This window comes from Aulonocara stuartgranti (assembly GCF_965226115.1).
Source record: "Aulonocara stuartgranti genome assembly, chromosome: 7".
Lineage (NCBI taxonomy): Eukaryota > Metazoa > Chordata > Actinopteri > Cichliformes > Cichlidae > Aulonocara > Aulonocara stuartgranti.
This window is the reverse complement of record NC_138945.1, coordinates 31387668-31415582: the sequence shown is the minus strand read 5'-3', so window position 1 is coordinate 31415582 and position 27915 is coordinate 31387668. Positions and strand designations below refer to the sequence as shown.

Sequence of the window (27915 nt, the reverse complement as noted above, 5' to 3'; positions counted from 1 at the left end):
AGGTCTACAGAGAAATACTTCCTCTGTTGGCTCAGGCGCAAAATGATGTTTCCTAAAGTAGATATAGCTGGGACAATAATCTTGATAAAAACAATGATATCACACACATACTGTAGAGTCACACAAAAAACAGACTGAAGCGCTGATGTCAGAGAAGAAGTTATTTTTTTCCTCAGGTCTATTTAAGTAACTATCTTTCACGTGGCTCTGTGTGTGTGTGTGTGTGTGTGTGTGTGTGTGTGTGTGTGTCACAAATGATTAAGTGCACTCTATAGTCATGTATTTACTAAGTGAATGTGCACACAGGAAACAGCTTGTGTTTGCTTTTGATTTAGATTGAGATGCATACATTACATTGTACTAAAGAATGCACATACATACTGTGTACTTCATGTGCATATGAGTTTATTCCTGTGAAACTTCTGTTTTGGAGGTTTCATATCATAGTTGTATAATCATACAAGTGTGTGCGTTAGAGTATGTATTTGTGTTCATGTAAGTCAGTGTGCGCATTATGGTCCCAGAGGTGTCTATATACTGCATCTTTCTAGTTTTCAACGAGGGATTATCATCTAGCCTTAAGGACATCTCTCAGATTTGACTGACTATGCACTCAGGTGCTACTGTCATAATGCTGCATGCTATTATTGTACTGCTCTGTGATCAAGCTATCATATGATGTGATTTGTTGCCTCCGTTTATCTATTGCATTATATTTATGTGGCTTCTTAAATGTTGTCTATCGTGTGTTGCTTTGAGTTGACTTGTTATAATCATGTTACTTACAACACAATAAGAAATTCTATTTAAATTGAGATTCCTTTTTTCTTGTATTAATCAAATACTTTTTTTAGTTTTCAAAACAGGCAGTTGAGCATTGGGCTTTACATTCTTTATTTTGTAGCACAGTCATGGACGTCATATGGGTGACAAGGCTGTGTTGCATGAATAACAGGGAGTCTAACAAAGTTGAAAAACCTATATCGAGAAGATCTAAACTGATTTACTTCTGCTGTCCTGAATTCTTGGCTGTGACAGCAAACAATTATAGATAGCTGTGATTGTGAAATCCTGTATTCAGTAAACCTTGTAAAATACAACCAAAAAATAATTGGATTTGGGTTATTTTAGTAAACTACAAAAAACTGTCAAAGAGGCTTGATAGGTTCAGTGGCTCTGCTATATGTTTGCTTCATGGAGTCATGCCACTGTATGTCATCTGAATTTAAGCAGATTACACCAATATTACAACATTCTGACTGATAACGAGCGCTACAAACTTCTGACGACTGCTATCTATCAAGCCTAAAAAAATTAGATTCATGCTCATGACCGATTTATGACTTTTTAGAAATATGACCCAGCTCTGGTATTGAGTGTGATTAAAGAGATAGGTTTGCAACATTCATGTCATGCTGTAAACAGGCTCAGGGTGCAGTGAAAGTGACACCTGTAACAGCTTGCCTTGTGACTTTGTGAATGACGCAGCAGTTCTCAAAATGACCAGTGACCTTGTTTAGCCATGTCATCCTTCTCAATCCTGTCTCATTCCCTTGCCCTTTCCCTCTGCCTTAGACATATCAGCATCATCAGCTTAGTCCCTGGATGCGATTATGATTATGACATGGCAATATTAAATATTAGTGTGCAAAAGCAGTGCTGCGCTGGAAGAAAACATCCTTTTAGATCTCTAACCATTTGATGAGAAATACTCTTGCTTCCCCTTAATCTCTCTTTTTATCATATTTGTTCATCTCTTCTTTTGTCCATGCTGTATTTCCCCAGTTCTCTCTTCTTTCTCACCTGGCTTGGAAAACTCGTCCAAAGGCTCCTTCCCCGATATCTCGGACGTATTGAATATTATTTCGGGGATACTCAAGGGCCAACAGTTTTGAGTTCAGCAGCAGAGGAACGCGCTGGTACATGGGGTTAGGGTGGAGTCGATCGAGCAATAGCTCTGATGGAAGGGCGTTCAACATCGGGGTCTCTATTACTCTTCTAATAAAAATAAATAAATATAAGCGTGAGCATTACAAGGATAAAAACAGACACTAGATAAAGAAACATATTCCATCTTTATCATCTTTCTTTTACCTCTTCCGATTCCTCAGTTGCTTCTTCCATCTGCGGCAGCCAAGAATGATAATGGCAAGAAATACTGCAGTTGCAAGAGCAGTCAGGATAACGACGATGACAGACATTGAGTAAGCTGGAGATGACGTTGTGGTCACGGGAGGGAAACGAGGGGTCTGGAGAGGGTCTCTAGACTCTGGCTTCACTACTTAAAAGCACAGATATAGGAAAAGTCACTAAACTTGGAAAAATGACAAATCTAGAACTCTGTTGTCTAAAATCCAGATTGTGCAGTCAAAGTTTTGGCTACTGGGTAGCTTTTAGTCTACTGTAGGTGAAGTGTTGGTTTCAAGTGTAAAGAAAACAGGAACTGTAAACAGGTGAAGTGGGGAAAAAAGTTCTGAATGCAGAGGGCAGTACCTGATGCTATGCTTGTTTCCCCACACTGTGGAACAGCACAGTACTCCCAGCGTATGTTCGGATTTAAGGTATAACACCAGGGCTTGTCACTGATTCCTCCTGGGTTCCTGCAGTGATTGCCTGAATTCTTCAACTCTGGAATGACATCCACTGATAAATGGTGCTGGTGGGGAACCTGCAGGATAAAGCACAGTAGTAAGGATCAAAAAAAGAGAAACACTTTCTCAGGCCTTTCCCACTAAGAGGAATAAAATAGAAAAAGAAAAATCACCAACATACATACTGCAACAAGGACGGTTAAGTATATTAATTGGTGAATAAACGTGGTTTGCAACCTGTGAGTACAGGGCTGGAGTCTGTGTAATGCATGATCTCTTTTCTGTTCTGTTGCTGACCCTGTATTCCGAGGGGGTAAAGAGGAAATCTACCTTTGCTGAGGGATCAGTTCTAGTGAGTTTTCTGTGAAAGAAAGAATTGATTTGGATGGATAGTTTTTAAAACTGGTGAGTCTCAAATCAAAAGTGAAGCTAAGATGACCTTCCAAATATTTCTTCCAGGTTCTGTTCTGTGTAGTAAGGTTACAGCTCCATAACCATGGGCTATTGTGAGGGACATTAGGGGTTGCATGACTGTTCCTGGAATCTAGACTGCCAACTTAAATATGGAACATCTGGTGGGCTTGTATGTCATGAGCTTTAATCATAAAAAGAGCAATGGCCAACTCCATCCCAAGAGACATGAAGACATGAACTGAAAATGTTGGGTTCAACACATGTTGCTGTAGCTGAACGTGTGAAGTCAACAGCATGGGGTTGATTCCTAACTGGTGCCAGGAATGCTTAAAACAACAGGTCTTCGCACTAGAATGACAAGTTAGGCCATTTGTCATCGCCTTTCAAGATAATACACTGACATTTGGCAGGAAATGGGATGCAAGCCTCCATTGTCAAAGTGTAACACTTCATACAACCAACCATCCTCCCCAATCTTCTTCCTGCAGGCATTTTGCAACACTATTCTGCAACACTCTAGATCCATAGAGAGAGAGGATTTCTAGCAGAAAAGGGGGTTTTGGAGCATAAACAAATGATCTCTGCTGGTAAGTAATCCCCAGCAGTGGATCAAGTTGCATTTCCTGCAGAGAACTCGACCCTTTTTAATGTTTAATTAGTGGCCACTGTGTTATTATTTTATGGATGATTCTTACGCCGAGTCATATATATACCATGAGAATGACAGTGTTGTATAGTATGTTTAGTTCGTTAGCAATGTTTTCCCCTGCAATAAAGTTGTGAATCATCGTCTGCAGTATTTCTATGACTCAGCACAAAATGGCACCAAAGTTACTCCATTCATGTATCATGTACATTTACAGTTTACATGTTTGTGCTGAACGGAAATGTGATTTTTATGAGACAGAAGTCATTCTAAGCAGAATAGCATATGTTGTGGAGCATTACAGTGTTCTGCTCATTTCCTATAAAACTCAAAGAGCTGATTAGGGATCATTTGTATTATGAAAATATTTATGTAAAGCATATGCTCTCTGATGTGTGGAAGATAGAAGACAAAGCAAAGGGGTGGGGCTAAAGGCTAAAGCCCCAATTTTGGGGGCAATGAAAGCTACTGATTAAAAAAATAATTCACAACATTTTTTTAATTTTTAATTTTATTTTGAAGGATGGACTTTGGCATATGTACCTCAGTGGTTTGGTCAGTTGCCTACCATTCTTACTTTCCAATCTTTAAACAAAGGATGTGTCAGACCATACATACTGTTGTAACCAGACTATATTTTTTTTATTAACTCCTTACTCTGCGTCTTGTACTTCAGTGTGGCTGTCATTTTGTTATGGGACAGCTACTTTGCCCTATAATGTATCACACTTTGGGTGTGACTCTTAGTTTAACACCCTCTGATTTCACTCTGATGTTTATATTTAACACAAATCTTGTCTGATTTTCTATAATAAAATGACAATGAGATGCAAGTAAATTTATGAACTTGTAAAGTACACATCCCCAAGCACCAAGGTCTATCTGAAAACATCTACTGAAAAAAAATGGTTACTGAGTTCAAAATTGTGCAATCACATTAACATTGCCTTGGGAGAATTGTTACAAGAGACATTACCCCAATAATGGTGGTATATGCTGCTTACAAGGAGGAAATGAAAGCTTTGGTGCTGGCCAGGAACTTCAGCTTAATCATCAAAATGATTCCATCATGTTTAACAGCTCACCTTCTGACTTATGTTCAGCCAGGACATTATATCAGAAAGTAACAGTCTTTTCCTGGAAGCAGCATGGACTAAAGCCTAACTTCCTGATGTCACTCTGTCTTCTTTATAGCTTCAATCCTATTGTCCTAGTGCAGACAACACACAGCACTGGTTTGCTAAGCCCTGCTCCCTTTAGTGCTTCTGCACTTACCACTTACCAAGCCCTCTGTTTTCCGGTAACACTTACGAAGTTTATGATGTCAATTCAGACCTGCCTCTCAAATGTATGAGTAATTTGATGAGTCTGTGGTCACAATTCAAGATTATGGTATTAAAAAACACACTCGGAAAATCCAGGCTTCTTCATTTGTACAATATCATGTCTAAACAAAAAATTACACTAGTCCAATCTGTTGTAAATGGCTATGTAAAGGAGCTAACATTTTCCCTAATGTCTTAGAGATAAGACTTTAAAAAATCTTCTGGAATGAATCTAGAATTTAAACAAGACTATCTTAGAAAAGGAAAAATAAGGCTGGATAAGCATATATGTGGAATAGACTATTGTTCTTATCATAGTGCCATGCATAGAGCTTAGATGATTAGAACATTCTAATTGAAAGGACGGTGTGCATTGTTATTGTCACTATGCTATAACAGTGCAAAGTGAGCTAATTTTAATTCAAATTAGCAGATAGGATGCAAACTAAAGGGTATTTGTAAAGTCTTACAGTTCAAATAAAAAAAATAAAACAGTCAATGCCACCTTTTTACTTTCAGTATTCAACATTCAATTCCACGGGATTGTCTGCATTTTCCCCCCACAAATGATCACCCTTCATACAGTGCAGGTAATCTTATTATTCCTACATAACTCTCACCAAGCTCAGGCGTGATTCTGTTTTTGACATACATTGAAATTTACCACGAAAGAAGATGAGCTCATATTACAAGTTGACACTTGTTTGTTGAATGTTTTATGAAATGAGCCCTTTACCACAATAGGATTCTGGAGAAGGATTTTTTTTCTTTTTTTGGTAATTTTTCCAGTGCCTGCCTTTAATTAAAATACATTTCAATTTTGCAGAGAAAGGGTGTTAACATTCTGAAGCTAAAATAACTGCACATTTAGTGGTATAGTGGTACTAGTCTTGACTTTCCCATAAATACATGTAATATACAGTGACTATATTTCTGCACAAACCAATCCATGCACACAGACACACAAGCATCTCTGGCCAATGTCATCCAGTATTGAGAACAGTAAACATGTCACTGGTTTTAAGAGTGAAGATGGTTGAACTGAATATAATTCTTGTAGAATACAAAACCGAACCTATGTGTTTATGTTTACTTGTTTACATCAGACACGGTTAAATGTGGTATTCATATGTTTTCTTCATGTGGTCTTATGCACACATAGTTTGGGGTGTTTACGAAGAATAAAACAACAACAGTTCAGTAGTAAACATAAGTGTAAGTACTAACATTTGAGAACTGCATTAGAAAGCAAGCTTTTTCGCAGTTAGCAGATAGTAGAGTATATGTGCGTGAGCAAATCCAATATGCTGAAGTGGGAGTGGGTGTGTGTGTGCGTGTGTTTTAGTGACGGAGCATGTGGAACATATGCGTGTGAGAGCTAATTGCTTCCAGAGGCAGGATGTGACATAATGAGTCCCTCCCTCTCTGCTGACCTGGCACACACACACACACACACTGCACGGGAGAGTAGTAACAGTTCACCCAAACAGACCCTCTCACTGAGCAAAGCCATAAAAACATAAAGGGGCTTTTGGGCTACAGGAAGAGTGCGTGCGTGTGTGGGTGGGTGTGTGTGTGTGTGATTAACACATTTGTGTGACGCTGTATTTGCTGTTGTTTGCACATGTAAGCATTTTTGTATGCTTTTCTGCTTCTGAGTAAGGGAAAGGAATGTTTTCATATAAAACTGAACATACATAAAACCTAAAACACACACACACTCAAAATATCAGTGAAGCATCTTTTCTTGGTTAAAATCAGCTGAAAACACTCAAGTGTGTCCTGTTTTTTGATTACATGTGGTTATTTCATACTTTTGCTGGTTTTATACTTTAGTTATAAAATATCTAAGTAGTTTTGTAGCTCTAGGAACGTTTACGCAAATGTACCCAAAGACAACAATACCTGTTGGTTCCATGGTTGACATGGTGTCCCAGACCTGGTTACATTCACACTACCCTGGTAGAAATAACCTCGGTCATTGTAACATGTTCCTGTTGATGTCAAACAGAACAGTTTACCGTAAGATAACAATGTTAACTGTAGCAATTACTTTTTAAAATAATAGAGTAATTCATTTTTGCATTGGACTAATTATGGCAGCTAGAAACAAATTCATTGTGATGTACTGAAAAAATTTTGTACTTACTTGTAATTAGATCTTTCTTGATGTCTGAATGTAGAAAAGATTAAGAAAAATTAATCTAAATATTGAGAAGAAGAGGAACTATGAAGTAGGGCTGCCACAAACGATCATTTTGATAGTCAAGTTGTCACCGATTATTTTTGCGATTAGTCAACTAATTAGATCATGCATCCGTTGGACGTAAAACGTACAGCTTATTGCACCAGCAGCATCTGCTCTTATATAACTATCATTAGCTTACAGCTTTAAGTGTTTAAGGTATGTGCTAACTAAAAACAAAGACAAGATGATAGTTTATTAAATTTTAATGAAATCTGCAGATTGTTTCGGTGAAGTTTAATAAACTCCTTGCTATCTAAAATATAACAGGACACCGGACTATATTCTCAAGCATCTCACACTTCTGATAATCAGTTGTCTGCTCAGCTGTGTAAAAACGATAACTTTAATCTCAGCCAAACCGATTTACTCAGGAACAAATAAAATACTAAAAAAAGCCAAACAACATTTTGAAGTTATCTAAGTGACTTATATATATTTAACCTGAGTAGCGAAAGACGGCGGTGGGTTTGAAAACGTTTTGCCGGGAGTCCGGTGTTCTCACCAGCTCTAGTGAGCCTTGACCCCCGGCTAGCTATCGAGCTAGTGGGTAACAGACGTCTCCAAAAACGTCAGAGTGCTTTTGAAAATATGTGGTTTCTTGATAAACCAAGCAGATATTTGAAGTTTACACAACTACATTCTCGCCTGGAAATATGTTAAACGTTTATTTTGTGACCCAGAAAGAATAATAAGAGTAATATTAAACCTAACTAGCTGTCGCCATTGTTGGAAACTGAGCTGGGCTGCGCTATGAATTCTGGGACACAGCTGCTTCTTCTTCTTCGGGGTTTAACGGCAGCTGGCATCCTTGTACATGCAGTGCTGCCATTTTCTGTTTCAGTCCGTTATTACACTCTTAAATCCTACTACTTATTCCTGCGTCTTTTGGGATCTTACAAAGCTTCAAACGACGCGTCGACTATTAAATCAGTCGTCGACGATTTTGATAGTCGATGTAATCGTGACTAGTCGACTAATTGTGGCAGCCCTACTATGAAGTCATTTGAACCAGAAGATCAGTACTGATTCACTGAAACACACAAACACAGAGATACACACACCTGCAGCTATATATTTTGGCTCAATTCAGACAAACCCTCTTAATGACCTCATCAGTATCAATGACCTGCAGTGTAGCAGACCATGCTTTATTTGGCCCTTAGCACACACAGCTGTACCCAGCCAACTTTCTTTTACATAATGCTTCACTTACTTTTCATAGCTACTTTTTTTTTTTAGTTTAATGAAAGCAGAAGTCAATGTTCTTTTTAAAAAACAAAAACAAAAAAATCTTTAATTTAACAGACTTGTGCAAGAGAACACAAGGTCAGTTTGCTCTTAAATACGTTAGTCTTTGCCCAACTTATTTTACAACTACCAAACTAACAATTTTTACAACTAAAGTGGTTCAACAAACTAATTAAACTTCACTTCAGGTTGTCTTACCTGCAAAAGGAACATATGTACAACCATCAGGGTCTGTGTAAAGACTTGGTAAGGTCTGACATTTTGGCAGCAGTGAAACGGGAGCCTGGGACCCGGTGAGAGAGCTGAAGAGTCCAGACTGGACTGAACTGCTGCCTTCTAATATCAGCCACGCCTTATGGCAGTACAGCTCCTTCACTGCCAGGCAGTGTTCTCTGTTTATGAAGAAAAGGTGTATCAGATTCAGTGATTCTTTCTTTTGTTTAATAAATCTGAATGGGTCCAAATCTGTGGAGGGCCAAAAGTGCCAAACTGAAATAAATAAATACTTATACTAATAATACTAATTAATTATGCATCATTAAGTAATGAGAATTTGAAATAAGTAAACTGATTTTTTAAAAAGTGATTGAGAACTGTACAGCAGTATATTAAATTAAATTAAATATTACTGTTTAATCAACAGACTGTTAAGCAGCTCTTTCTTAAAACCATCATGCATGTATGTATAACTCTTACTGAAAAAAAGATGGTAAATGGCCTGTATTTATATAGCGCTTTACTAGTCCCTAAGGACCCCAAAGCGCTTTACATATCCAGTCATCCACCCATTCACACACACATTCACACACTGGTGATGGCAAGCTACATTGTAGCCACAGCCACCCTGGGGCGCACTGACAGAGGCGAGGCTGCCGGACACTGGCGCCACCGGGCCCTCTGACCACCACCAGTAGGCAACGGGTGAAGTGTCTTGCCCAAGGACACAACGACCGAGACTGTCCAAGCCGGGGCTCGAACCGGCAACCTTCCGATTACAAGGCGAACTCCCAACTCTTGAGCCACGACCGCCCCAAAGATGTATATCACTTGTTAATGTTAGTTTATTAATTTATTTATTTTTACTCTAACAGGCTTTTTCAAAACTTTCAAAACAGACAGCTCATGTTCAGAATTTAGTTGATTAAATATTAAATATAGAAAAATTTATCATTTCTGGAGCTCGCTTGAGATCAGTCACCGTTATGCTAGTCCAGATCCTGGTGAAAATGCTTGTGTCCTCATATTAAAATTTTTATTTTAAATTAAAAATAAGTTGTTCCAACTCATCTGAACATCTTGAAATAAAGATGAGATAATGAGATAATGAGTATTCAAAATATACTGAAAATGAGACATTACAACTACAACCGCCTACAACTGCAAAGCTCTCCAGCGAGTAGTGCGGTGCTCTGAACGGATAATTGGAGGTGAGCTTCCCTCCCTCCAAGACATCTACAGGAAGCGGTGCCTGAGGAAAGCGGGGAGGATCATCAAGGACTCCAGTCACCCCAGCCATAAACTGTTCAGACTACTTCCCTCAGGAAGGAGGTTCTGCAGCATCCGGTCCCGTACCAGCAGACTGAGAGACAGCTTCTTCCACCAGGCCATCAGACTGCTGAACACGTCATAGACACCTCACCTTCACTACTGGAACTTTAACATTATGCACTCCATACTGTACAGTAATGCCACTGTTTTGCACATGTCTCACTCTGTATATTTTTATATATTTTATTTATTGTTTACTCTATTTAATTTGTAAAATATGTGTACACACACACACACACACACACACACGTGTAGAAAAATATTTAGTATACACATCCAGAAATGCATATACTATTATATATTGTACATATATTTATTAGTTTCAGATGTAGCCAATTCTTGTATTTTGCTTGTTTACATTATTGTATTTTGCACAACTCTGTTGCTTGTGAAGCTCGCACACAAGAATTTCACTCACATGTGCTGTACCAATGTACCTGCACATGTGATGTGACAATAAAAGTGATTTGATTTGATTTGATTTAAAGTTCACTAAAACTATAAAGTTATGAAGCTTAATTTTAATGTTAGCCTAACCAATTTGCTTTAAAATAAATAAAACACCAATTTAAACCAAAAACAAGACAAGCATTGTTAGACTTTAGAAGTGAATTATGCTACCTGTTAGTGACGTGTCGGTCGCGAACGAAATGGCTCTTAGAGCCGGGTCTTTGACGTGAACCACACGATCCGGCTCCTTATAGCAAGCCGTGGGTTTTTTTTTCTTTCTCTCACCCTCTCCCTCTCTCTCTCGCACTTTTTTTCTGCTTCACTCTGCACGCGAGCCTTGTACTTTGTGCTAGGCAGAGGGGGGAGGGGCGGTAGTTACACTCAGTAGCACAGGAACAGAACGGGAGGGACAGAGAGAGAAAGAGAGCCAGGGACCACAATGTCACATTAGAAAGGTATAGTAATCATCCACAGCTATTTTCAGTTGCAGATGATAAAGGATTCAGAAAGTTTATTTATGCAGGCCCATATGACAGAGAATATGCATCTTGTTTTTGTTTTCATATTTTAATTTATATTTAATTGTGTTGTGGTTTGCAGTGTTTTGTGTTGTTTCACTTTAAATTTGTTTAAAAGGAAAAAGCTGAAAATTTAAATAGTTTAAAGTTGAACTGTGACTAGTTGGTTTTTGTATTATATGATTTATTTATTACATTTTATGTGGAGTGAATAAATAAAAGTATATTTACAGTGGCCCCTAAAGACAAAGCACGTACTAACTCCAAAACACGTAAAAACTCAGAAGCACGTATAAAAGACAACAGAAGTGCTCCAGGATGCTAGGCGCAGTGTTGAGCTTTTGTTACCTAGTGGCTACACAAGCCAGGAAGTACCAACGACCGGATTTGGTGTGTGGTAATAACAGGTAAATGAACTTTTTTTTTTTATTATTTGAATATATATGAGTGCTTGTATATAAATACACAAACAATACACATATGCTTTCAATTGTGTAATTTAAGTGATCTAGGTAGCTCTGTTTTGGAAGTTCAGTTAATGCTAGAAATGTGTTTTGGAATTTGTACGTGCTTTTTGGAGTTTGTACTTGCTTTGTCTCTAGGGGCCACCATATACATTTATATAAATAAAACCACTTTTTTTTTACATTAGTAATTCCTTTTGGGCATAATTTTATATTATTGTTAATAATAAATTAATTAAAGCAACAAAACAACCTGAAGAGGCGGTTCGGAGCCGAAAGAGCTGGCTCTTTTTAGTGAGCCGAGCCGAAAGAGCCGGTTCTCTAAAAAGAGCCGGAAATCCCATCACTACTACCCTTCACTCAGAGGGTCAGTGGAGGTTGAAAACATTGGAGCATTTTCAGAGATAGTCTCTATTTTTTCCAAAAACAAATCAAGCTAACTACTTCCTAACTAATATTATCACCATTATCTGGGATCAGTCTGTCTAGATTCATTTTCTATGGTAACCCACCAAATATTAGGGCCTATGGTTGAGCTTCAGTGGCAGTTACAGATAAGATACACTGCAACACAGGAACCATAAAATAATTAAATATGTTGTCAACAATTGATGACATATTTACATAATTAAATTTGATTTTTTTATGTATACATGTATTTCCAATTTTAATTAATTAATGAGACATTTAATCAAATATTTATTTATGTTTTTCTTTCAGCACTCCTGGCCTTCTATACAACCATATGTTGTGCACAACTTATATCAACCCATTCAGTTTTATTTCTACACTGTGCAAAAACAAAGAGAAAGGTAGACCTCGGAGAACAATACTACCTGCAGACAGGTTTTGGTGCAGGTCCTAGCCCTGATGGGTTGCAGTCAGGAAAGGAAGCGTGGCAGAGCAATGAGCGTAATGCAGGACTGCACACCCCACTGAGCCCTTCTACCTCTGCCCACCAGCTCTGAAGAAAGTACTCCTGCATGTCCTCGGGGTTTGAGAAGGACGAGTTAAAGAAAACCAGCAAATCGTCGTGCAATATTGTGCGGCAAACATCTCCACGATATGCACTGCAGTAGCCTGCGATCCCCTTATAAAGTCTGTTTAAAGGAGACACACATACAAACATTTGGCAAATTAAAGGCAAAATCACAACAAAATAGTTCTAATGCTTTTTTTTTTATTTCTATACAGCTCCACTGTAGGCGTGTTATCTAACACATCTCTACCATACTAATTCCTGGGGAGTAAATTTTTTTGGGGCGTTTTTTTTTTTTGCTTTTTTCAAATCTCCTACATATCTAAGATACCCCTTCTCTCCTAGCAGTATGTGATGAAAAGGTTTATAACACATGAGATCACTCCCAAATCACCATTTTTCAACATCTACCGTTATGGGGAGTGACGATAACATGATCCTTTACTAATCATCGAATACCACATCATCAAACAGATTTAAGAGCCTAAACCTAACTAAGAACAGGGACTTGCGAAAGTAACTTTAGTGCCTAATTCATTAATATGTATTTGGGATGGCATGTTATTTCTAATAGAAAAGATGCCTTGTGTGATTCAGTCATGCAGCAAAAACTGGAGTTTGACCATATTCCATACCATTTTCTAGTAATATTTCTTTGTGTAATTTAGGTATTTGTTATTTGCATATTTTAATTTAACAAAATCATTGAAAAGAAAACCAGTAAGAGTTGCAGACTAAAAGTACAGAGAGTGGTCTGTTTTTACTGTCTTGGCTTATAGCAAGTGTCCACTAAAAAGTAAAAAGAAATCATCTTTCACTTGAAATATCTTCTTTAACATCATCCAGATGTTGATCATGAAACAGGTTGGAGAAAGTTTAAGTGAGATTGCATCCTCTCTGTTCAACTTCCTTGCTGGAGCTCAGTCATACCTATTTTGCATAAACATGAATGTTTGTGGGACAAAGTCCCTGTATTCCTCTTTCACCCTGTTTGCCTCCTTTTCTTAATGCTTTCTCATCTGTTAGTCCTCAAGCATTGCTATGATCCACATTTATCTCTGTCTGCTCCACACTGCTGTGTTTCTGACAGCATGTACTCTGATAACCTTCACTCCAGCATCACTGCGGCCTGTCTGCATTCTCTTACAGACTCCAGATGTTCCCTCTTGGGGAGGTTGGTGCTTCAGCAGAGTTCAAGCCAAACTATCAAACTCAAAGGTGCCCTGTAAATCTATCAATTCACTCTTTTCTTTCTTTCTTTTTTCTCTTTCTTCCTCACCAGATCTCTGTGCATCTAGTCCAGATGTGGTCACAAGTGATCAAGATAAATGCAGCCATTAAACCTGCCTTTCTGTGACCTACAGCCCTCTATCCTTAATGTACTTCATTTTTCATCAAGGACCCTGAGGCCAACATTTTATTTTCCTTATTTTATTCCTATTTTAGTCTCGTTCTTTCTGCTTCCTTCTATGTGCATCTTGTCTCCCTCTTTCTCTCCATCTTCACAGTTACATAGTCCAGATGTGGCAACAGCAGCTGTGTTAAGGTTCAGAACAGTTCAAATTCAACTCACACCATATGGGTGATTGAGAGACCCACTCTCTTCTTGGCATACGGGCATGTTCAGGAAAATGAATAGAAGCAGCAACACAGAGACCTTTATGGTGCTTACTTTAAAAAAAATAGTGGCAGGCAATGTACTGTGAAATTATTCTGATTCAACATGGGTCAAATGAGCTGAAACATTTTCTATAATCAATTCAAATGTAATATATACAAAAAGAAGTAACAAAAGAAACAAAGCTTAGACAACTTCACACAAATCTGGCACATATCTTTTCTCTTACCTCCACTCTACTGGGAAGTGGCAGTATCCAGAGTACACGGGATGAATAGGAGCAAGTAGAAGAAGAGGGAAAAAGATGAGAGACAGAGTGATGAGAAATGGTTGATAGATGAAAAATAGTCCTAGCAGGATGAGAAAAACAACCATGATGTTACTCTCTGCAAGTCATCACTAACTGTGGAGAAACTGAGGGGCAACCAGGTGGAAGGGCAGTGTGTTCTGTTGGGGAACAGGTGTGTGTGTGTGTGTGTGTGTGTGTGTGTGTGTGTGTGTGTGTGTGTGTGTGTGTGTGTGTGTGAAGGAGTGGCTTTGTTTGAGGAGTAGTAACCAAATGGGGTAGGCAACAAACAGCTGAAACCACACAAAGCACAACCAATATAACTGGCAGCTAGCATAACAGCAGGTAGTACTGACAGTAACAATAAACACCGAGATAGAAGCTAAATAGAAAGCAGACATTTTTTCTCTAATATAGCAGCAGGCTGCAGCAAATTTGAAACATGTAACACCATAGTATAAGCTGGAAATCAAAACTTGCCACCTGCAACAGTGACTTTTGCAGTTGCTTTGACAGTGTTGGCTCCAGCATTGTGTCTGTTGGAAGCCAGGCACGTATATAGGGCTGGCTTAGTCACCGTCACCTTAAGAACAGAGAGTATCACCTCTCCCACTAATGTCTCCTCTACTGAGGCTCCGGAGATCTGGAGGAAAATGAAATTGAGACAAAAAGATCAAAGTTGTAAAAATCAGTCATATACATGCAATGAGCAATTTGCATATAACAGTGCAGAGATGCATGAAGACTTTCTGTGAGAGCATCCTAAGCTTAAATGACAGAGCTGGAAAAAATAACTGCACTACCTGGAATGGCCACTTGAGGCTGAATTGAGTCCTCTGCTGAATTAAACATAAATATCAGGTTTTGCTTTGTCTGCCTAGCTTTCCTGTTCATAACTGCTGCATGGGAGGTGAATTTTAACAATAATTTATATAATACAGGGTGCTGCATGACAGTTTATTTATATATAATATTACATATTTTATTAAACATTTATATAAAATATTGATAAATACTGAAACTTATATATCTTAAATTAGAATCTAGACTTTATATAAAACTACTAATAATAAGAGTAATAACAGATTACTACAAGATGTTTTTCTTATTGACACTTTGGTCATTTGATATTTGATAGTGGTCTGAGTAAAACTGGTTAGTTAAAAAAAATAATTGTGTGTAAACTCCTCATACGCTGATCATTATAGCCTTTGTGTTAAGCTCATAAAATGAAATGCATTCAGTACGTGTCTGGCACCGATATAACCACTTGTATTATTTTAACAGATTTGAAATTCCCAAAGTGTTCACACATTGTAAATCTAGCCAGATAAAATGTATCTGTTGTTTTTAGATGATTCATGTATGTACTTATATATTTATAAATGATATGTGAGGACCTCTAAAGTGTGAGCATGTGAGTGTATGTGAGAGGTGCTATTAAGCGGCTATGTCTATATTTGAAACTGCGTCTGACACCGCCTGCTTTTAGGACAAGCTCCATCCATCCATCCACTGAAATTAATGACCATACCAAGCTGCCAGAAAAACAACTCTCACAGTCATTTTAATCAGCACATGCCCACACATAGTATTTACAGGCATTAAGAGCATGTAATCACTTTGTAGCTAGCACCCAAGACTATTAAATACCCAGACATTATGTGGTATATGTCGACCGCAACAGCATGTTTAAGAAATGTCTGCTGCCTGATGAAAAAAAGCCCTGTTTTAAAGGTGGTCACATACACGTTCAAGTTTGCATTGTTCCAATTTGAATTTCATGCATTTTAAGGTTCCGACCCCTTAAAAACCTTAAAAAACAACCCCATCTTTCAATACCCCTCTCACACTAAAAAAAAACAAAACAATTAACACTAATAAATTCAAATTCAAATTTTTTATTTGTCATGTACACAGTCATACACAGTACGATATGTAGTGAAATGCTTGGACAACTGCTCGTGACCTAAAGAAAACAAAAAAGGAAAAGGCTATGAATAAGAAAGGAAATAAATATGAAAAATTTAATTAACAGAGTGTATTATAAGCTAAATGCAAGATCATCTCTTCAATCCTCTGTCACCATGATGATAATTCCTTTGCTGTGATCTCAAAGCCATTAAATGTCTGTGTGTGTGTGTGTGCGTGTGTGTGTGTGCGTGCGTGCGTGCGTGCGTGAAAGAGACAGATAAAGACAGCAAAGGTTAAATGTGTAATTTTACATATATATGCATACAATCTCAGGTAAGGTCTGGTTTGTATATTTGCTAATGCTCACTCTGCTTCATGACTAATTATTTTGTTGCTACATGTACAAAGATTGCACAAATAAATTTTTCCCTGTATGAGTAGGTCTCGGGCAAAGCTCAAAGAAAAGGTGGAAGCTACTTTAGTATATGTTCAAAAATTGTAAGTTAAATGTTAATTTTTTACTTTGCACAGTCTCTAACTGATTTCATTTCTGATAAAGAAAAAACAACAACCCAAAAACAAGGAGGAATCCTTATGTTCACTCAAACTGTATAATGGACAGTTGCTTTTATAACCATAGAATATTGCGTATGACAGCCAAGACAAAAATATTCAGACCTGCGGGTACCCTTAGGTACCCACATTTAGTGTTGATCTTTAAAGTATAGCTTGTGTTCAGTTTCTTACTAAATCATTCGTTGTTTTATGTACAGGAGTAGCAGAAGTAGCTGCTTAATATAGCAGTACCATGTTTTTTTAGCTTTCCAGTGTAAGGGGGTTTTTTTGTTTGGTTTTGGGATTGTTGTTTTTTTTGCTAGTGTAGTGATAATAAGGCCCAGCTGCAAACTTTAAACAGTACTCCTTTTACTTTTGTGTCATTTACTCAGTCATTAGCAGATGGACATATATCAATAAAACCGCTTCTATTTTGCAGAGCTACACACAAGCAAGCTTGTCTAAAAAGAGAAAAAAAAATGGCCTATATTTATATAGCGCTTTACTAGTCCCTAAGGACCCCAAAGCGCTTTACACATCCAGTCATCCACCCATTCACACATACATTCACACACTGGTGATGGCAAGCTACATTGTAGCCACAGCCACCCTGGGGCGCACTGACAGAGGCGAGGCTGCCGGACACTGGCGCCACCGGGCCCTCTGACCACCACCAGTAGGCAACGGGTGAAGTGTCTTGCCCAAGGACACAACGACCAAGACTGTCCAAGCCAGGGCTCGAACCAGCAACCTTCCGATTACAAGGCGAACTCCCAACTCTTGAGCCACGATCGCCCCATAATATTATAGTATTAAAATGTATTATAGTATCCAAGTGGCAAGCCCACTTGGATACTATAATTCTTACTGGAGAACTGAAACCAATGGACGGATTTGTTTCCAAGAGTGCCTTGTAAGCATTTGCATTTACCCAGTGAACTGTCATCTCTTTAGCTATAGTCAAAAAAGTGGGTAATGATAATGTGTTGGATTTAGACAATAAGTATTTGTGTAGTTCTATATCTATGCCTACAGCAGAAAATAAACTATTAATTTGCTTTTGATATGGGGTTATAATGAATACAAATTGTAATCATAACATCACTCTCTCTTACATGACAGCTTGGACATTTAATCAATTATTGTTGCCGCTTTCCCATTATGTACAGCTATGCAGCTGACAATGTGTCACTATTTTAGCTACGTGCTAGAATTTCTCTTATGTTGGCAGTGTGTGACTGACATTTGAGCCAAATTCAACCACTGTTGCAACCACTGTGGGGGAGACAAGCATATTCCTGGTAGGATCACACAGAGGCCAAGGAATGGATATGTATAGCTGGCTGGATATTTTGATTAAATTCTATTTTTTTTTGTTAAAAAATCAGTATATATTATAAAAATATCAGCATCAGCAGCTGTACAGGTACCCACAAACACACACACACAAGTTGAGTACTCACAGTATTCCCGTTTTCCAGCCAGGTAATGGTTGGGACTGGATTTCCAGTGGCATTACATTCTAGGGAAATCTGGCTGCCATACGCCACCCTTTTGTCCTTTGGAACCCGCAAGATTCGTGCTGGAGCTGAGGGCACACACAAACAACAATAGCGTAGAAAACACACATGGTTTTACTGCAAGCTACAGCTTACATTAAAATACATACCTTGTACTTCTATGGTGACAGGCTTTGAAAAGGCCAAACCAAAGCTATTCCTGGCCACACAGCGGTACTGTCCTGCATCCTCTTTCTGTATGTTATGAATTTTCAATGCCCCATAGTCGAGAATAGTAACACGGTCATTGACCTGGAAGAGTTATTGTTTGTTTTAAAAATAGAAATGATATATTAGCATTATTTATTACCAACTATTTGTCAACACAGGCTATGAGACGCAAGAAAGCAAACTGAAAAACAGGATAACTTTCCTTTTCAAGTAATGTCTTGCAGTTTTGAAAACCTGAAAACTATCCAGCTATTTGCAGTTCTGGTCAAATAGTGAAAAAAAAATGAATTACTCATGAGTATATGGTACTCTCAGACAGTTATTATTAACTCCATAAGTCAGTGAACTGCATGTATTTTACCTAGAAAACTTGCAGCAACTGTACCTTGATAAGCTCATCATCTTTGAGCCACGTGACATCTGGTTTAGGGTTGCCAAGGGTAACACAGGGCAACACTGCTTTGGATTCTACCAGTAGTGTTAGATTGGTGGGATGCCTTTTGATCTGTGGCTCTGATGACGAAACCAACAAGACATAGAACAGTGGCTTGGAATGTGTTCTTTTAATGATGCCTTGGTATTAGTTGTTTTTTTCAAAAATGTGAACTAATGATCAGATTCGCTCAAACTCCAGTCATACATCCTTGGAAAAAAGTAAACATACTCATCTTTAGCTGAAGCGCTCCACAGCTCTTGGCAGGTTCTCCAATGCCATTACTGGCAAGGCAACAATACTCCCCATTGTCTGACTCTCTTACATGTGGGATGATTAACATCTGACCCTTTTCCTTGGTAAGGTACCGTGTGTCATAGTACCTAATGGGACAAAAAGGACAGTGCAAAGCAAAGAAGTGATCACTGGATATGTGTTCTATATGTAATACTCCTGGGTTAGACTACAGCCCCAACCTAACTCTAAACTGGATCAAAATTAAGTTCACTGTTGTAGTTTAAATAAAGCTGTAAACTTACATAATTTGGTGATTATTTTTGGTCCAGGTGATCTCAGCAGGGGGGTGTGACTCCACCTCACAGATGAAGGTGGCATTGTGATCCAGTAGAACGTCCACTGTCTCTAATAATGTGATGATACGAGGTGCTACGAAAAAAAGATCCAAAGGAAAAAAATCAAGATTTTTCTTTATATATGTAAGTTATTTATTGTTGTAGTTGCAGCAGTTTGTGTTTGAGTTAATACATAAACATAGTGCGCTGAATTATGTTTTATGCTACATAATACACTGTTAAATGTTTATTGGTTATATGTTATTACCCTTAAAGCCTCAATGAAGAACTGTAAGGATAGTAGGGCTGCCACAAACGATTATTTTGATAGTTGACTAGTCACCGATTATTTATGCGATTAGTCGACTAATCAGATCATCATCCACTGGACATAAAACTACAGCTTATTGCACCAGCAGCATCTGCTCTTATATAACTATCATTAGCTTACAGCTTTAAGCTTTTAAGGTGCTAACTAAAAATAAAGACAAGATGATAGTTTATTCAATTTTAATGAAATTTGCAGATTGTTTCGGTAAAGTTTAATAAACTCCTTGCTATCTAAAATATAACAGGACACCGGAGTATATTCTCCAGCATCTCACACTTCTGATAATCAGCTGTCTGCTTGACGTTTATTCAGCTGTGTAAAAACTATAACTTTAATCTCAGCCAAACCGATTTACTCAGGAACAAATAAAATACAAAAAAAAAAAGCCAAACAATAACATTTTTAATTTATCTAAGTGACTCATATATATTTAACCTGAGTCGCGAAAGACGGCGGTGGGTTTGAAAACAATTTGCCGGGAGTCCGGTGTTCTCACAGCGCTAGTGACCTAGCCCCCGGCTAGCTATCGAGCTAGTGGGTAACAGACGTCTCCGAAAACGTCGGAGCGCTTTTGAAAATATGTGGTGTCCTGATAAACTGAGCCGATATTTGAGGTTTACACAGCTACATTCTCGCCTGAAAATATGTTAAACGTTTATTTTGTGACCCAGAAAGAATAATAAGAGTAATATTAAAACTAACGAGCTACCGCCATTGTTGGAAACTAAGCTGGGCCGCGCTATGAATTCTGGGACACAGCTGCTTCTTCTTCTTCGGGGTTTAACGGCAGCTGGCATCCTTGTACATGCTGTGCTGCCATCTTCTGTTTCAGTCCGTTATTACACTCTTAAATCCTGCTATTATTCCTGTGTCTTTTGCGATCTTACAAAGCTTCAAACGACAAGTCGACTATTAAATCAGTCGTCGACGATTTTGATAGTCGACGTAATCGTGACTAGTCGACAAATCGTGGCAGCCCTAAAGGATAGTACATTGTATTTGCTGTGATTTTGGGTGCAGAAGCTACAAAACTTGAATTAATTATTTTTTCATTTATAGGTGACTGCAATTTTAGAATTATATTGGCAGTTATTAGTTAGTCATTAGATACCGTATAAGTAAACTATGTCTAGAAATCTAAAATACTATTACAAAAGCTTTCATATTTTATAAGGAGCCCTGTTGATAGACAAAAATAGATATTGGACATTTCACAGTCTGTACACTTTTCTTTTCTTTTTTTACATTTATTTCAGCATGCAATATAATGATTCAAGCACATTATAATAAGTGATAAGGAGGTCTCAACAGCTGCATCTTTTTAGCTAAATTATTTGACATTCTTGGCATTCTTCTGTTGGACTGAGTCATCTGTTTTAGTCAGTGAGGATCCAGCTAACACTGCTGACTAATGAGACAGGGTCAGAGGTTTTGTGCTTTGTCACAGTTTTGACCTGAGTAAGCAGAAGAATTTGACCTTGAGATAACGAAAGAAAAAGAAGAAGCATGTTTATTGTCAGAATTAACATTTAGGATTTGGTTAGTTTTGGAGGATTAAGACGAGGAAGGGAGGATAGCACAAAAGGAGAGACCAGTATAGAAGCTGAACTTTATCTAGTGTTTAGAGGGTTGCTGTTAGTCGGGTGAGGTTAAAGCAAAGACAACAGAGAAATTTAACATTCAAGGAAAGCCTTTATCCCCACAGCACCCAATGTTCTCCACTATCTGATTTCAGCACATGGTCTTTGTCAAAACTAGGGTGAATAAGTCACCAATTGTGTGTACAAACACTATGCAAAATATTACACATCTCTTGTGATGTAAATCCATCCAGACTAAAGATGTGATCAATATTTATTTGGCTACTCCGTCTTAATAACGGACAGGGAGTTGCAGGAATTTTGAGCTTGTATTTTCAACATTGTTTTGTTGCTCTAGGTTATTATATTGAGAAGTAGAGAGTTAGTAGTGGGTTTAAAAGAAAGATACAAAAAGCACACTTTTAAAAGACAAAGAGAAGTAAGGAGATGGAAACACAGGATTTAGATCAGAGAGTTAGGTTGCTTTAAACTTTGCACGAACTAAGAAGAGAAAGAGGAAAAATATAAACCAGCGGAGGGATGAAAGGAGAGAGCAGAGGAAGGGTGAGAGCATGGAAAGAGAAGAAGAAGAAGAAAGAAGAAGCAATGATAGGATTAGGGCTTACAGGGCATTGTGCTTGTTTTGTCTTTGGTGAAACCAAGATTTCACAATAACATAGCTGGGAGAAGCAGCCACATCCCCACCCTCAATTCAAGGTCACTGCTGCTGTGACTTCCTACTGACTGATGAAAACAAAACCTATTATAAAGCATACTCATGTACTGAAAAAGTCTTGGTCTTTAGAAAAATGATATATTTGTAGCTAAAGTCAAAGTAAGATGGAGGTCTATGAACTCAGTATCAATGAACTATTCTATGTATTGTCTTGTCAATTTGTGTGGAGATTCATTGTCCCAAGAGAACAAATCCTAATTAATTCTGTGGTGAAATAACTTTCCATCTCATTAAAGGAAATTAACCACATGTTGAACTGCTGTTACCCTTGTTGTGGATTAAGGACTAGGCTGAATATCAGGAAACACTTCCTCTTAAGAACTTTAATTTTTTTTTTCAAGTATTATGTTGTATTAAAGTTGCAGCAAATTTGGAGAAGACTGTTTGTTTCTGTCTGCAATGTCTTTCCATTGCCAATATTATGTCTGAACAGATGGGTAACATCTGAAGACTGAAGCCAAATGACTCACCACTTAAAGCAAACGAGAACCTCTGCGGATCTGACCCCGGCAGAGGATTTTGTTTTTCCAAAATCTCTGAATGTTTTTTGGACACCAGAAATGACTCAAGGCCGTCAAGGCCTGCAATAGAGAAGGCCACTTACAGTGATCACTTCTGGCCTTTGCTATAGGCATTACAAACTCTTACAAACTAACAGCAAGTTCCTTTATTATTTTTAGTGTTGCTGTGTTAATGCTGATCTTGATTGGCTGAAGAAGTAGCAACCAGCTTGTTTATGCTAGTGTGCAGCACTTTAGAAATGTGTGTGTAATTCAAGAAATGTCCTGATAAAATGTATCTTTTCCTAATCTTTATCCCATAAAATGTGCTTTTTTCATACAGCCTGTAACTCATAACCTTTGGTTCCTTTGGAGTTTGCCTTGAATAAAAGTTTAGCCTCCAGGTTTTTTCCATGCTCAGAGATAAATTGTAAATACTATCCTCTTTCTCTCACACGCACACACACACACCACACACACACACAACCAGGCATACTTCAATGCTGTTGTGCAGACCAGATAGAAGCTTTTGACTTTTACTTTGGACAAATGAGAACAAAACAAAAAAAAATAGCATTGTTCTCATGGTGTATCTGGTGCTCAGATGTCTGCAAAGGATTCTTCCATTGTTTATTCTAGTTCAGTTACACAGGCATGTTGAGCAACATTAAAAAGCCTCTTTAACTAATCAGGCTGCTTTTGAATCAATAAGTGATCTTGATTCTGAGAATAGACAGTTAATTACTTAACAATTATACATTGAGTCTGAAGGTGTACATATTGAAAGTCTAATTTTGTTAACTTGACAGATGCAGATTGAAACCATAATCCAATGTGTAGATTTCTGCTACTAAAAAGCCCGGACTGGCTACCTGTGCAACCACCAACTATCAAGTCTACTTTTCGACTGTCAGTAACAGACACAACATATAAACTCCATGTAGAAAGGCCCCAGCTGACCAGGAGACTCAAACCAGTTACCTTCTACTGTGAGGCAATGCTGCAATGTGTCACCACAGTTGGTTCGCAGTCATTTCAAATTAAACCAAACACAGGAAAATAAAGACAGATCACCCGTAGCATGACATGAAAGTCAATATTTCTGTGCCAGCCATATTGGCTTTGGTCAATTAATCAGTGCCTGAAAAAACACAAAATAAAACAACCAATAGTAATAAGATAATAACACTTTTATAGCACTTGTCTGTCCAAAGTTGCTAAATATTCATTTACATATTCATCACAGTTTGTTATACTGTGGTCAAGCCAAACTCGTCACTTGATCTTAAAAAGTGCACCCATGATCATTTAATTTTCACAGATGTTTAAACTCAAATATTGTACGCTTTTGTGCAAAAGTCTTGAGTCACCCTTTATTTCTTTATATTTAGCTTTATATTTAGGAAATAGGTTCAGTGATCTATTGAAATATATACAAACATCCCAGAAATACAGTATATAAGAGAAAATAGAAGCCAGTGTCCAAAGAGAAAATTTGAAAGACCTTCAGAAAGCTTGGAGAACTTGTTTTAGACCGCTTTAAAACGTACAAGAAAGTCTGGGTCCTTGGAAGCAAAAGAAAAAAATGAGGAGTGACTCAAGACTTATTGTAAATCCAGTGGAATAGTTTAAGATGTTAATGTGTTGTAGATATTGTTTAAATCAAATCTTCAAGAAATACTTTTCTTTTCTTATTTGACTGTAGTTGATCTGCAATGACGTGGAAGAAGCTATGCACATCAATTCAACCTTCTGATCAATGACTTCCACAGGAAAAACCTACAGTCAAACCTAACCCTACACCATGTCAGTCCACCGTGTAGCTTGACTGTTACAATAGCCAACCAGGCAAAGAGAAACTGCATCTGCACCACCTGTTTCTATGAGACGATTTGTAGCATGTATAGCTTTATGTGTGTAGTCTTTAAATAATTTCCAATGTGTAGTAGTGTATTATCGATGACTTCATCTACATCTTGCATCTCATGACCCTGAAGCTGACCTTATTGGTTCAACAACAAGCTCAGGTTTGCTGTTTCCTCCCAATGTGGCTCAGCAGGAGGTGTCTCAATCAGGCTGAGATGTGGTGAAGAAGAAGCAGGAATAGCTAGTTCCCCACCACCCCTACCATATGCTTCAGAGAGGATATCCCAAAGTGTAGGAAGGATGTAGATTTAATCACATTTACACTATGTTGACCTATAAACACCTTCTCCTTTTCCCTGCAGGATGTGCAGTGGGAAACAGGTGATTACATGTGCCAGGAAAAACTCAGACTGCTTTCTCTTTGTCTTCTGCACATTATATTCACTTACACATGTGCACCCATCCAAAGGCACGGTCTTAAAAGGTTTATCCTTTTTTTTTTCGTTTTGTTCTTCTGTTTACATTTCGTGACATTTATTAGGATTGCTGTTGTAACTTGGCAAGCACATTGCAGCTTTCATGCATAATTAATTCAAACTTCATGTTCTTCTAATTATTCACCACGTCAGTGTAATAAGACACTTTAGAAAACTTTAAAAAGACATGCTTGAAGGACCTCTGGTGTAGGAGTCTCACTTACCTGTCTGCATGTTGTAACATGAAGGGATCAAAATCAGCAGAAAGACCAAAATGTGTTCCACAGTCGTCATCCTTGCTCTAGAATTATTGGTCAGACCATTATCTAGCAGATACATAATGAGACTATGGTGAGATTCCCCCAGTACATATAGAGATGTTCTTGTTGTGTTTCTCTCCTATGTGCATCTGCGTGTGTCTTAGCCAGGGACAGCCATGAGCTCTGCGCTCAGCAAGAACCAGCTCAATCACTCTGCGTATGTATCTGTGTGTGCGCGCGTGTGTCTTTTAACTTTGTAACTGACGGCGGCAGCTGCTTGCTGTCCTCATGTACAGTCACTCAGGTTGTGTAGTTCTGCTCTAAGCTCCACAGGCTCCAGTGCTGGTGTGTTAACTACATTTAAAGTCATCAACAAACAGTGTTTATTTATCATATTCATATAAGACACTAGGTACAGGTTTTGGTCAGTATGGGCATACATAAAGACACAGAAATTCTGAAACTTCTACATTTTTTATATGCAGTGCAAATTACTTTATATTGGCATACTACCCTTTTTCTCATGCACCAATGGCTCCATGTAAATCTGGTCAGAGGTGTGATCCTTAAATACACAAGTAAAATAACCAAAAAGCCACTAAAGTCAGCTCATGTCAACCATCAAAAGAAAAATAAGGTATATTTTATCTGCAGATGTATCCTCTTTTAATATTAATACTAAGTCATTAATATTAATATATAAAGAAATTTACAAATACGTATTTTTAAAAAATATATAGACAGGCTTATTTTAGCACATTACTTAACATGCATTTACTGTTATATATTGACACACACACACACACTCCAGAAGGAAGCCTTTGTGCCCACCTGTTGCCTGCCAGCCTGTACGTCCTGTTTTATTTTGGGAAAGGAATGGCATTTCAGTTTATTTGCTCCTTATCCATTCTGCTTCAGATACACTCTACTATTGTACTCCATCAGCACACACAGTTAGCTTCAGTCTGTCATCTGTGTAGGTTTAACTGTTGACCTAACGGATGTCACAGGGAGGTTTGTTTCAAAAAATTAATAAATAAAGCGGATTAAATTAAACGTAAAATACAAAGGATTGCTTGTTTGTGACCTTCTTGTTTTGTTTTGTTTTATCATTCTGTTCTTATGGGCTTTTTGGCTAATTAGCAAAAGCCTATAATATGAGAATTCTTTAACTTACAGTCCATGTAAACGTTGCGTCTGATGAAATAATTCACATCTGTTGATTGTCTAGCTCCATTCACCCTTTGCTATTTCAAAGAGTACATTAGCCTATTATATAGTAAACAGTATACAGTAAATGTTATATAAACTGCTGCTCTGCCAAAGCACAGGATTTTATTAGTTTACACTGCTGCTTGACAGAACTGGGCTGTATGTAGTGTAATGAGTCCAGTTTTTTTTAATCAGTTTTATTGTTTCATGAAAGTGTTACAACACCAAAGTAACCCAAACACATCAAAGAGATCAGGTTTTAACCTGGTATCAAACCAGGATAAAACTGAAAAAGATAACAAGATCCCCCTGAGACTGATAGGCCTGGAATCTCTGACTCAGTATTACCAGATGTCTCTGTTAAATATTTGCACTAATACTCTGCCTCCCTCTGCTGACAGAATCGCAGTAGTGGCTCCAATTTGCATCAGACTGAGGTTTGCAAACATACTTTAAAGACGTCCATTGTTTTGACAACCGTAAACTTTTTAACTTTTTTTTCTCTACATAGGCTGTACTACCAGGTTTCTGCCCTACATTTTGTATTCATATGTATGTATTTGTTTTAATGTGTTTGTTGGTGCTCACATGCATGTGTATTTGACACAAATTGCTTATTTGAAAAGATCATTGCTAAGGCTTTTGAGATTATGACAGTTGAACAAAACGTCTGTTTTCTTTTGAGAGAACATAAAAAAATTACATTAAACTCCAAAGTCACATTTTTCAGTTCAGGTCAATTCAATTTTATTTATATAATGGCAAATCACAACAACAGTTACCTCAAGGTGTACTATAAGGTAAAGAGCATACATTAATACAGCAAAAACCAAACAATCAGATGACCCCCTATGAGCAAGCACTTGGAGAAAGTGGGCAGGAAAAACTCAGTTTTAACTGGAAGAAACCTCCAGTAGGAGCATGCTCAGGGAGGGGCGGTCATCTGCTCAGGACACTCAGGGCATCGTGGGAACCCCCCAGTAGCCCAGGCCTACTGTGCATAACTAAAAGAGGTTCAGAGTCACCTGATCCAGCCCTAACTATAACCTAATAAAAAGAAGGAGTCAAGTTCTATTTTAAAAGCAAACATACTGAATGTTGACTAGTAGGATTTTGTGGTGTTACATGCTGTAACCTGAACATCAACAAAGTAGATGTTTGATCCTGGCAGTGTAAGACACCTGGTCTAAACTTTTAAAAGGACAAATGTGCAGGATGTGAATAAACTCTGTATTTAGAATGTTGAAGACTTTCTAGATGGTTCAGTCCAAATGGTACAAACATCAACAGTGTTCCAATCCCACTACAATCTCAGTTGATTTGTAATTTGTAAAATTGCCCAGCAGGCAAATGCAATGTGTTATGCATAACCCCCACTCTCACTCTCTCCGGGCATGCATGCACAAACGTACAGT

At 37.9% G+C, this 27915-nt stretch overlaps 1 protein-coding gene across 7 annotated transcripts in view; it reads right to left on the bottom strand.

Moving 5' to 3' along the window:
- Positions 1-27915, bottom strand: part of musk (muscle, skeletal, receptor tyrosine kinase) — a 118543-nt gene that overhangs the window by 6896 nt on the left and 83732 nt on the right. Inside the window, exons 1-15 of one of the 7 annotated variants that reach the window (XM_082538839.1) lie at positions 25253-25453; positions 19507-19633; positions 19199-19350; positions 18920-19047; positions 18474-18615; positions 18268-18392; positions 14819-14978; positions 14279-14288; positions 12289-12552; positions 8671-8864; positions 7126-7149; positions 6882-6970; positions 2494-2668; positions 2095-2278; positions 1804-1998 (exon numbers count right to left, since the gene is read on the bottom strand). In XM_082538839.1, the coding sequence (XP_082394965.1) occupies positions 1804-1998; positions 2095-2278; positions 2494-2668; positions 6882-6970; positions 7126-7149; positions 8671-8864; positions 12289-12552; positions 14279-14288; positions 14819-14978; positions 18268-18392; positions 18474-18615; positions 18920-19047; positions 19199-19350; positions 19507-19633; positions 25253-25367 (2084 nt within the window). In that variant the 5' untranslated portion in view covers positions 25368-25453. Of the gene's footprint in view, positions 1-1803; positions 1999-2094; positions 2282-2493; positions 2669-6881; positions 6971-7125; positions 7150-8670; positions 8865-12288; positions 12553-14278; positions 14289-14811; positions 14979-18267; positions 18393-18473; positions 18616-18919; positions 19048-19198; positions 19351-19506; positions 19634-19807; positions 20770-25252; positions 25454-27915 lie in introns of those variants that run through there. The other 6 variants (XM_082538837.1, XM_082538840.1, XM_082538843.1 and 3 more) reach the window with 6 other exon arrangements.